The sequence below is a fragment of the Balearica regulorum genome, chromosome Z (assembly GCF_011004875.1).
Source record: "Balearica regulorum gibbericeps isolate bBalReg1 chromosome Z, bBalReg1.pri, whole genome shotgun sequence".
NCBI lineage: Eukaryota > Metazoa > Chordata > Aves > Gruiformes > Gruidae > Balearica > Balearica regulorum.
In genome coordinates, this window is record NC_046220.1 from 72,582,433 (window position 1) to 72,594,638 (window position 12,206).

General features: G+C 44.2%; 1 protein-coding gene across 1 annotated transcript in view; it reads right to left on the reverse strand.

The window, feature by feature from the left end:
• Positions 1–288: 288 nt before the first annotated feature.
• The window catches only part of EGFLAM (EGF like, fibronectin type III and laminin G domains), a 73,492-nt gene continuing 61,574 nt past the window's right edge, over positions 289–12,206 (reverse strand). The window contains exons 18-23 of the mRNA XM_075740432.1: positions 10,565–10,745; positions 6,227–6,305; positions 5,216–5,359; positions 3,118–3,201; positions 1,939–2,042; positions 289–1,384 (exon numbers count right to left, since the gene is read on the reverse strand). Of these exons, the coding sequence (XP_075596547.1) occupies positions 1,230–1,384; positions 1,939–2,042; positions 3,118–3,201; positions 5,216–5,359; positions 6,227–6,305; positions 10,565–10,745 (747 nt within the window). The 3' untranslated portion in view covers positions 289–1,229. The remainder of the gene's footprint in view (positions 1,385–1,938; positions 2,043–3,117; positions 3,202–5,215; positions 5,360–6,226; positions 6,306–10,564; positions 10,746–12,206) is intronic.

The following is a 12,206-nucleotide window of genomic DNA, read 5'->3' on the forward strand; positions in this document are numbered from 1 at the left end:
GGGTCTCTCTTGTCCCCACCGATTGCTCACTGATCAGCTTCAAACAAAGAGTTAAAGAAGAAAAATCTCCAAACTATGAAATTCTGGACCATTTCCTTAGTGTCTCGACAGCACTCCTTTCGCCTGCTTAAATTACAGTTTGGCAATCAAGGTTGCATAAGTGTTGGTCCAGTGCCTAGAAAACATTTTATTTTAAGAGGACTGTGACCCACCAAGGACTCTTGCACATCCCTTTTCCCATTTTTCAGGAAAAAAATAACATTATTTATCATACCACAGTAGCAAGCATTTGGTCTTTTTTTCCTAATCTTTTAATCTGTTTAAGCCAGGAAAGCTTCATCATGTACAATTTTAAACTGTCAAAATTTACAAAACAAAAAGAGTCAGATTTAAAACTGGTCATAACACACAAATATCTCCACCAAAACTGTATAATACAGACATTAAGCTTCCCATATAACAGATTGAAACCACAGGTCACTTTGCTATTTTTAGGAAAGTGTGCAAAGAGCTAATTGTATAGTACATCTAAATGTTAAAAGCTACAACAGGTAAGCAGGTCTGCTGCTATAAAAAATATACAAATATAAAATTACTTCTACAAAATTGGTTCATTGATTTTGTTGCTTGTAATAAAAAAGTAGACTTTAAGAACTTTCCTCCTCAACAAACAACAGTATTTTGAAACCAGTCACTGTAGCTGTTATTTACACAGGATGAAACATAATTTAGCTAAATCAGAGAGCGGTAAGGAGTATTGCTTGTTCCAGGACATACATTTGAATGCAGATACACTGCCCGACGGTGTATTTGTTGAACAGCACAGTCATTGTACCACTGCAGGGTGGGATGGATGCAGGTGTTTCAAGAATGCTTCTCTGATATTACAAAAGATAACCTAAGGACCACAACACAGTCATTGAGCTACTTGTAACATCATACATTGCTGTTTGCACCGATGCACAACCTTTGGTGTTCACTAAACACGTAACGGGCAGAGGGGACAGCTCCTACACAAAACACTCGGTTTGGTCAGGAAAGGAAAGGAGAGGGGAAAATGTTCTTTTTTTTTGGGGGGTGGGGGGGGGGCGGGGGGGGAGGGTCCCTTTGGCTCTGTCACCTTCCTGGATGGTGAACATGGGCTGGCCATGGAGGGCTGTGGAGCCAGCTCACACTCAGCCACACACGCAAGCACACAACGGGTCTTCGGCACTGGGATTCCTCTCTTGTCACTTGGTCCCACACATGTTGATGTTCTTCCCGTCGGTGGCATCCTCCACCAGCGAGATGTGGTAGTCGGTTGAAAGCGTGAGGTGGGAGATGCAGCCCACCAGGCCCCGCAGGTACTGCCTGTTCGTGTGCAGGGCTATTTCCTTCATGCCACCTGGAAGAAAGGACGCAATGAGAAACTCTTCACCAACAAGAGTGTCTGCTCCTGCTTGGCAGACTGCACACCCAACAACTCCATTAGCCTTCCTAGCCCACCTCAGAAGTGAAATTTAATTCACTGGTTACCGTGTGGGTTTTTTACATACAGTCTCTAAGCACTTGAAAGTACAGGAGGGGATAAGCAGGAGATAATAAACTAGGATGCTAATTATTTATTGCAGAAATTGTGGCATCAGTAAAAGCTGAATAAGCTGGTGCCCAAATTTCCACTAAGCTGCAGGGTTTGCAGCTGCCACTCGCTGTTTCTCTGTGTACCTGCTGGGGGTACCACGGAGCACCCCATGGTGCTGGTCCCTTCTCATACCCATCCCCCTCATCCCACCCAGAGAAGCCTCCCCACAAAAAAAAAAAAAAAGGCTGTGGAGGACCAGAGGCTGCCGTGTGAAGCCTTCACCTTGAGATGGTCAGAGCTGGGATGCCCTGCCTTACAGCCGACCTTACAAACACTAAAATGCATCTGGGCCATAAATGTGAACAGTGAGCACTCACCTACATAGAGATCTCCATTGATGTTTAGCTGCCTCATCTTCCCAGGGGATTTACCGGTCCTGGCACCATAATCGTCCAAGGTTACTTTGCCAGACTGTCCATCCCTGAAATGAAAAATAAACGACTCTCATGCATCCAGCCTACAACCAGGTGGGAGGAGGAGCAGCAGCATCTCCCCCTTGCCAGGAGACCACAGCAACTCAGTGCTTGGCAGGGTTTACGGCGAAGGCTTGGGACTGATGTTGGGGACCCTCACAGTCAGCAGTGTCCTATGGCAATCCAGACCTTTCAGGGTGTTTTCTTTCCAGGGACTAAGATGTCAGAGACTGGCAAAGGGTGTGGGACACATTTGCAAAGGAGAAAAAAATGAGAAAGAAGTAAATTGCACAGCTGGTTGAGAGGGAACGATGGACAGGTTCTGATGTGTTCTTAAACATCAGATGTAATATAAAAAGTAAACACCAGAAGTTTCAACAGAAGGGAAGAAATAGGCAACCTAAGATAAAACATACTTATAAGCAGGTTTGTTTCTTACTAGAGCTTTTAGGCCACTTCCATTTTCTATACGGTCAATAACTGCATAGACAGAAGAGCCACTTGATGGGCTCCTGTTCTCTTTGAATTTGGTAACAAGTTGTGCTAACCTCAGCCTGCAATTTCCAGGGAACCAACATCTCATGAAGAGAGGAACGTGTGCTTTCCCTGCTGGGCACGCTTGCGTCCCATGAGGTAATGAGTTATAAATATGAGTTATATATACACTGCAAGATGTCTGCACCTCCTCCAAATAGAAAAAGTAGGCATACACTGTCCGTGCTCCAGTGCTTGTGCCAGCCCACAAAATGCTCACTAGGGAATTTCAAAATGCAGACATTAAAGAAAAATACTCTTAACCCAAATGGTATGGGTTTAATAGAATGTCTGTCACAGCCCCAGAATAGCCCTGCGTGACTTTGGCAGCCTGCCTTAGCTGTGCTGAGTTGGCACTGTCACCTCTAATACAATAATCTTTGTGTACATCATCCTGAAACAGCCAAGCTGCTAACAGTTCAACTCCTAAGCGATGTGAGAGCACAGAGTGCAGTGATTCACACCCGACCAGCATCCAGACACACCAGCCAGCACCTTTAATGGCAGGGTGGCTCCAAAACGCCTCCCAGATGAAGTGTGGCCACTTACCGAACAGCCTTGACTCTGTGCCACCGGCCGTCACTGAAAGAGCCATTCACCGCGATGGAAGCAATGCCGCTGCCCAAATTGTAGCTACAATTAAAAAAAAAAAAAAATTAAAGTGTGTGCTGCTTCCCTTGCAAAGACCAACTGCCTGCCCAATCGCTCGGATGTCTTTACTCTGTGCCCCACCTGCTCAGCCCCCAGAGCTCCGCTCACAGCTCAGATTATGGAGGTCCCGGTGGAGTCCTTTGGAAGCCCAGCAGCAATGCACTTATTTTGCAAAGTCAGGCTCACGGGGCCACAGGCAAAACTCCTTCCTGCCCCGGCCAGAGTGGGTACCATAACCACCATGCCATAGAAGCAAGAAGGGGACCTTTTGCATGGCAGTTCCTCCCCAAAATAGGAGGTTATGAAGGTCAGTGACCTACAGACCTTTGGCCTAACCGAGAGAGTAGTGGAAGCTCGCAAACATGGTTAATAAATAAACTATTACGAGAGCAAATAAGCATGCAACCTATAACAGATCTAGAAATCATCTGAATTATAGGGAAGACCTGTGATGTTAGAAAGGATGAAGCCTAATAAATAAATGCAGAGATAATCATGAAGTTCCCTGCTTCAGCTGCAGCTCTGATTATTTCTTTGTGTTTGCTGCTACTAAAATTACTCAGCAGACATAGTGTCCCCATCACATGTACACTTCAGGCTTCTTAATTTGTAGGTCCCAGAAATTTGGGCCTACCTTCACAAAGGGGAAGTAGATGCCAGAACAGAGTGAGGTACGGGGTTCTCAGCTGCCTAAATAAGCAGGATGAATTAGCCTGAGCCTTCAGCCTCTACCAAACTAGTGAGTTTTCATTTGAGATCCTAATTTTTCACCTTCCCAAATACATGTGGAAGATACAGATATTTCAATAAAATTCAGCTGTTTCAGTCTAAATCCTTTGTGTATCTTCCTCTCTGGGGGATAGCAACAACCCTAATAAAAACGGACTGTGCCTAAAAACCAGACAAAATAGAGGGGCCAGTTACTACCATGCATCTTGGAAAGACAGGCTCTCCCAAAGACATTTTAAAAATGCACCATTTCTGCAGAGTCAGTTTCTTGTTTATAAAACAATGAGGGAACCAAGAGTTTTTGCAAAGTTAAGCTCAGAAAATCACAGGAAAAAAAAAGCTTAAAAAAAATTAATCTAAATGGAAACGTGCAACTTGTCTATGTGCCCACGGAAGCAAACAACAACCACGTAAGTCAAGTAAAAGATAGCTTCAAATTAGCTTAAATGATTAACAAAATCTCTGTCATTTAATCAACAGTGATCCATAATTGTGATGGCATTTGTAGTTTGCTGTTTCAATATTTGTCCTACACAACCTAAAAGGGGATCATGAGGAAAGATAAGGCTTTCAAAAGACAGGAGTCCCAAAAAAAGACAGGAGTCCCAAAAAAGCACCATGCAAAAAGTTGCACAGAGTCTGCCTAAGCATCCGCAAGAGAGAAAGCAATTCTGGAGAGAGAACATGAGTTCAGCCCAACAGTTCCCAACACTCCTCAATTTCAGATATTTGACAGTAATATTACTGGCTTCTTAAATAAGTGCTTCTGTTCATGGTGGTGGTAAAGAAGCCTGGAGACAGCTCTGTTTGTGCCACAGTGTTTTGGGTTTTGAGAGGGTGGGAGCCCTGCTCCCATGTGCACTCTCTGGTGAAGAGTGAGCCTGCGGAGTCTTTCCTTGACCCCTGCTCTCTCTCTGCAAACCCTACACCTGCTCCGCTTAACTGACACGGCAAGTGCTTCAAGAGGCCTTTGGGGATTTACTGACAGTACTCATATCCTCATAAGGTGACTTTTAGAAAATCACATTAAAAAAAGCTGGTTTAAAAACTGGGAGGGAGCAAGCAGAAATGATGCAAAGCTTGCAGCACATTACCTCTTCAACTCACATCCCTTCCCAGACAATAATGGAATCCATCACTGAACAAAACCTTGAGGATGTAATTGTCTTGCACTACATCAAAGAACAAGTGCACTGGATCTGTTACGGCAATTCCTTCGAGCCCTGAGTGTACTGCATGCAACACAAACGAGGGAGACAAAGTTTACCTGAATATTAATGCTCCTTCTTGAAGGCCTAGAGAAATGAAATCACTGTTAGGTCGCATGGGACTGTCTCCCCTCCACATCAAAAGACCTTCCTTCATTGTGGTTTTAAACCTCATGAACACATTTGTTCTTGATCCTGAGACCCTAGAAGGAGGAAATAATAGTAAAATATCGAACTGGGATGGTCTTCTTTCAAAAAAAACATAAAAGATGATGCAGTATTTCTTCTCCACTGGTCTTGCAGGTTACTGTCTTGCAACTTGCCTACATGCTGGTGTGTGAGGGGCTCTTGTTCACATCCCCATTCCTAGCATTTCAGAGTGGGGGAATTGAACTTGACCCTCCAGAATCCCAAACACAATAGCTACTTGGTTATTCCACACAAATATCCTTTTTCTCTCCAAGCCTAGTGTGAAATCCAGTCCAACAAGCAAATTTTGAGAACATCCAGTATATTTGGTGCCCTCAGTAATCAGTGGAAGACACATAAGAAGGGCAAATCAGAAAGTCCTGGGAGGTGAGAGGCACTGAGCTGCAGGTGAGGACATTTGCAAAGCCTCCTCTAGCCAGTGGCTGAAACAAAGGCGGATGGAGGAATTTGTTGAAATAACCCACAATTTGCTGGAATTTGGGCATCTTCTAAGATACAGAGCAGCCAAAAAGAAGTTTGAGGACCTAATTTTTAGGCTAAAGCAGGAGTTAACATCATTGGTCTCTTTACACACACAGGCTCTGTATGTCCGTTCTTTGCTCTCAGAATGCTCATACCCGTCCCTCTCCATGCCAGACATACGCTGTGCATACTGTTTCTCTACAGGCTGCAAGATGCTCAGATATTGCAACAAACTGAGCCATAAGCATATGCATAGAAAGAGTATTTTTTTTCCTGAAATTTAGAAATATGGCAAATACAGCTTAAGACGCTTAAATATACAACATCCTCCCACGTGAGGCTCCTGGCATTATAATGGTTAGCAAACAGAATATTTATGTTCACAGGAGATACATTACCTTTTCAGGATATCTGGATTATCATATGTGAGGTAACTGCGACCAATAAACTGTGGGATTTCAATTGCTTCTGTAATGGCTGAAAAGTAAATAAAAAAATTAAGACGAGTGTCAGTTAGCTGATAGTGAAATGGAAGGAGAAAAAAAAAAGAGGCAAGACTGTTTATTGATTCACTCCCACATTGGCAGGTACCTGCTGGCGGCACAGAACTGAGCTGAACTCATATGGGTTTGCAAAAAGGCACCGCCAGCTCATACCTAAATGTAGCAGCAGTAGTTGATGTAGTTTAAACTGCTGACAGTCTCTCTACTTACAGCCTTCATGTCATGGGCCTAATGTATTGCTCCACCATAAATGTTAGCACAGGAAAACAAGAAGTAGGAGGATAACATTGCAAATTTTATTTTTATCCCTGTTTCCACATTCCTTGATTCTCTGTGTGGTTCAAGCCACCCTCCTGCCAAAGCTTATGCATTAACCACTCTTTGTTCTTAGTCTAAGAAACTTCTCCCCTGCTCCTAATGGCGCACCATGTGCAGAGCATGTGTGGGGACCTCTCACCCCTGCAAAGTGAGGCCGGGAGGCAGCACAGGCAACCTGAGAGCTCCCCATTTTCAGCTTTTGTGTATGTGACACTGCACAGAGCCGCTGCCATCTGCTCAGGGCTCACCTCTGGGGTGCAGTGTCGGGGGACGCTATCTCTGAGGAGGACATACAGAGCGCCCCTAATCACTTCAGGTCTTCACTGAGACTACGTTAAAAGGCTGTACGACAGAGGCTGCAAAGCCTCTTGGTGTGTGCATTCAACATGCTGCAGAGCTGCCTTGGAGGGTGTTTTGCTGGGAGCTCACCAGTGTCCCACACACCGCACCTCCCATTTCTGTAGGGACAGCCCCTGGTACAGCTGTGGTGTACAGCTGCTGGGACGGCATTGCAACCGGTCCTGGAGCTGGTGTACTGCTGCCCGTGGAGAAGACTTTGGTGAAATAACTCAGATGTTTGATATAAATCACTGAACACCCCTGATACACAGCCTTCGGTAGGCTATGAGCACTGGCCTGAACAGATTTTCTTTCGAGTGAACATCCTACAGTTTGCTGCTGATGTCTCCTAACTGACTGCCACATTAATATAATCTAGTTCTATAAATTCCTTAAAACAGCTGCTTTCATCCTGTTTTCTTCCTGAGAGGTAATCCCTTCAACCCACAGATAACCTCATCTATATAAATTTCAAGCTTTTCAGGGCATGGATGCTTGCTTTCTTTAAGCAATGCAGAGGCCGGCTGGGCTTTAAGAGCTCACTGTAACACAGATATGCAACAATTGCTGTAGTCTGGCAGCCAACAACAGCAATATGAAATTTAGCTCTAAGTGCCAAGACTGAGAATTTTAGATAGTGACGAATGCCTGTTTTCATCTGTAGTGAAATCAGGAAAACTGCCTAATGTGTCTAAAGAAACCACCACAGGCGGTCCACAGCCTGCAGCCTGCCAGTGTTGTTGGAAGATTGCAAAAGACGTGTTACACTTGGCCAGACATTCCTCACCAGGTCTGACGCTTTCTGCATTGGACAGTCTCTAACCATGGCAGATGGGAGCAGAGTGTGAAAGGAGCCCTTCTTCCTGCCCGGTCACATCCCACACCGGCACCAGCGCCTCACTGCTCTTGCCTTCGGCACGGGAAGGTACCCGTGCCATGCAGCAGCCCTGGCCCTTGCTCTAGGACTCTCATTTCGTCTATGGAGCTTGATGGGCATTTATCTCTGATTGCTCTTCTGTATGCAATTCACTTGCTGCAGTGAATTCAACCGCAGAAAACCAAGTAAATTTTAGGACTACCCTTGACGCGTACAGGATCTTTGTAACTGGAAGGGAACAGGGCCACTAAGGAGATCCAGGACTAAGCATCTTCACTGCCTGCTCATCATGACTTGGGAGAGCAGCACCAGAGCTCTCATGACAAGTGAGAGTGAGCTCTGAACTGCAGCACCTATCCCTACCAAGCACTCGGACAGCCACCTGGCCCTGCTGCTTTGTGAATACAGGGAGCAGCTCTACAGCTCTCTGCACTGAGCAGGTGCTCTGGATGCAGTTTAAAATATCAACAGGACAAGGTTTAAGGAAGTACTATATAACCCTAGAAAATACTTTGGATTATTGACAGAAGCTTGCCAGGCTTAATGGAAACCCAGCATCCAGCCTGCTAGAGCAGACACAGATGCACAATGACAGAGCAGTTTTCACATCATTTGCAGTACTTACTGTTTAGGCAGTAACTTCCACACTCTGCAGTGAGTCAGCACAAAACAAAACAAGAACATTGTCATTTTATTTTTCCATAGCATAAAAATCTCTCTTTGTCCAATTTCATGCCTACCTTTCTGCAAATGCATGATCCCTGCTCCCCATTTGCACAAGCAACTCATCATCTATGAAGGCAGCACTTTTTTGTTATTGTTTTGCCCAAAGAATTTATATTTGCCTACTCAAAACACACAAAGATGCAGACAGGTAGGACCAGCTAGTCCTTGTTTTCAAATCCCAGTGACTCACCATGGTTTACCCAGGGATCAGCTCTAACCAGGGGAAAGCAACAGTTTTCTGTTCTACTCCAACTTACAATTAAGTATAAAAATACCTTTAACACTCCCCACAGCTTGGACAGAAGATATAAAACGCAGCAATGCCAGTAGAAATTCTGTTGAATACTTGGTCAATGATCCATTACGGTATGAATCAATATCTCATACACCTCATACCAACATCATTTAAGTTGCGTTTTTTTAAGCGGCATATATAATTTTGGAGAATGAGGCACAGTCCCTCACAAACCCTCCCCTGGTTTTTAGGCAGTGGGGTTACAGCAGCCCACCAGCAAGCAGGATGGAGACTGCACCTTCAGCCTCTCACATACCAGCTGAGCGCACTAAACAAAAACCCATTCTGAAATAGAAGCAGACACACATGTGCATTCAGGATTATTTTGAGAAATATGCTTCAGGTTCATCAAGGTTGTCGTGGACTGAGGTTCAAGAGGGGCCTCCATGCTCTCTGCACATCCACCAGCAAAAACTTGGATTTTCAGTGGTAGCTGAGGTTGCACAAGTGCAGGGGGGTTGAGAGGCACCTGAAGAGCAGCCACAGACAGCAGGATCACTGCTCTCAGGGCTTAGCACAGGTCAGAAGCAGAGGAGCGGTGAGGAGCCATGGTCCGAGCAATGCACAGGAGCTCACCGAACAGGCAGGCAGTCACACACCCAAGCTGCAAAGCATTCACTTGCCTTGACTCCCCCTGGAGACCTCAGTACTTGAAGTCAGGAGCTTAGCACCCTCCACATACCTAGAAAGCCAAAATCGCAATTCTCCCTCCTCCCCACAGAGAAGTCAGGATAAATGACGTTGCTCCAGCTATTAGTTAGACCACGACAACGTAAGCAAAGAGGTTTCTTGTATTGTATTTTAATAAAATGTTTTTGTTCTAAGATTTCTTTTATGGAAGAAAAGGCCAATCTAGTCATCACAATTTCAGCAAAACCACTACTTTTAACTTTGAAGTTTGTGCCTGTGAGAAATGAAGGAGTGGGTGAAGACAATAGCGTCAGTCAGCTCTTTTCAATTGAGTTTGTTACGTTACAAAACCTTCCCTTAGGAATTTTTCAAGATCAAGCCTGACAGAAAGGAAACATCTCCATCTAGTGGAATAACCCGAAGCACCTTTTTTTAACGCTTCATGCAATCTGAACACTTTCCTGAATCTAAGGTTTGAACTATTACAGTGGCTCTGAGGAAAGAAGAATAACGTGCATCTTGGCAGACTTCTCTCCTTGGTGGTCTCCATTGCCGTACCAAGGTAGGGTTTGTGCAGATGGTTAAATTACCATCAGAGTAGTCAGTGTTTAAAAAAGGACTAGACCTTTCTGTATATGTGAATAGCGTTTGTTGTGAGTCCTAGGGAGGATAAAATTACAAGGGTTATCAATGCTCATGCTTCAGGACATAACAATCACTGGCTGGAGGACATTGGCAGGAATTTCCCCTTTGTATAGCACTGCATAATTAGGGAGGTGTATGAAATGTTCAGTGTTGGCCACCACAAGCAACCAGATGCCAGGCTGCTATCTATGGATCATAGCTCTGTGCTGGGATAACAGTTACTGTGTTCCTGAATAACAAAATGAATTCTTCCCTGAGTACATGGAATGTGCGTAGATGCAAGGGGAGTTCTGGCCTCCAGAGTTTCTGTTTCAAGGGATATATACCACTGCAGTTGTAGGTGCTAAATCTCTCTTATTTTTGTGATCAACTCCAGATCTCTGGATGGAAATGGAGCCGTTACCTTTTTGGCAATGGTGCCCATCGAAGCCCAGGGGACAGTCACATTCATAGCTGTCCTTCTTGGGAACACAGGTGCCTCCATTTGCACATGGTGAGCTCACGCAGGGGTGGGCAGTATTCACCAGGTTGATTCCAAAAGTGAAATCCTGTTTCATATCAATTGTCCAGTCATTCAAGATAATCTATGTGTTAAAAAAAAATAAAATAAATAATATAGGAAGGAAAACACATGCTAAAATCTTCCAAATTCCCAGTATTGTACTGCTTGTCAGAAGGCTTCTCTAGAAGACTTCAGAGAAACATAACCGTTAAAACTTGGCCAAAAACTATTTCTTGTAATGTGTGTTTTCCAGTTGCAGAGGTCCTACTCATTCCGTTGCTCACCCTGACCCACTGCAGATCAATTTCTTTTCTGTTTTGTGACACAGCCTTAGGCAACCCTCATATGGGGTGAAGCTCTGTGGGATTTACCAGTCTCGTGTCTGAACACTGCTAGTTCATGCTTTGTAGCTAAGCCATGAGCTAGGACAGTAAAATTAGATGAGCAGTGCTGAGGAATAGCATTTCTGAGATCAGGAAACCCCCCAGGAGATGAGCGTTGACAACAGAAATACTAAGCAGAATGGCTTATTTTTCATATTTTCTATTGCTTTCTAGTATCTCATCTTGCCTGAAAGAAGCTACAGTTAAGATGGATGAAAAACATAATTAATGATTTCACAAAACTGTTTGTACATAAACTGAAGAGAAATTGTTAAATGTTGTGATTTTTCCAATGTGCCAGCAACACATGTTCTCCACTAAAAACTGACATTTGTATAATCTCAGCTGGTATCTTGGCAGAGAGATTACATGTGGGTACGGCTTCTGATCTCAGCTACATCAAAATAAGAAGGCCATTTTCACAAGCAAATAGATTTTAAGGTCAAAAATGAGAATGGTAATAGTTACTCTGGCTGCTGCTTAACTCAGATGATGCACCTTAGGGGGTCCTACTGGGACAAGGGGTTCTATCAAGCATATATACTCTGTTTGAAACAGAACTAAACAACTTCAACATCAGAAAAACGTCCAGTTCTGTTGTAAAGATAGACCAGTGAAGACTTCCCTACCTTTTCAGCTTCTTTCTAATTTCTGGCTACATTGTTCCAGAGGTTAACAAGCCCTCACTCTTAACAACGTGTCTCTTATTTCTGGGCTTAATCTTTTCTTCAATTTCCAGCCATTATTTTTCATCATGCCATTTTCTGCATCACCTCAGAGCCAGGTACTCAAATCTCACCCTCATGTAGGAACTAGCAGACCACAGTAAAGTCATCGCTTAACCTTATCTGAGTAAACTAGATGATAGATTTGAAATCTTAGGTCTTTCTATGCACAGCATGTTTTCCAGTACTCCGTGATGTTTGTAGCTTTACTTCTACACAGTTCTCCAAAATCCTACCATATGTAAACACAGCAGTCAACTAGCAGTCTCCCTGTGCCCAAAAGTCAGGCAATACCTTTCCTTGACATCCCATTCAGGCCTCTGAGAAGGCAAACCCACCTCCTTAAGTACAGCACAGAAGTAAGGGCTCACACTCTGCATTTCCCAATCCTTACCAGTGCCTCTGCACTCTAGGGTACAACCCCTCACCTTGTAA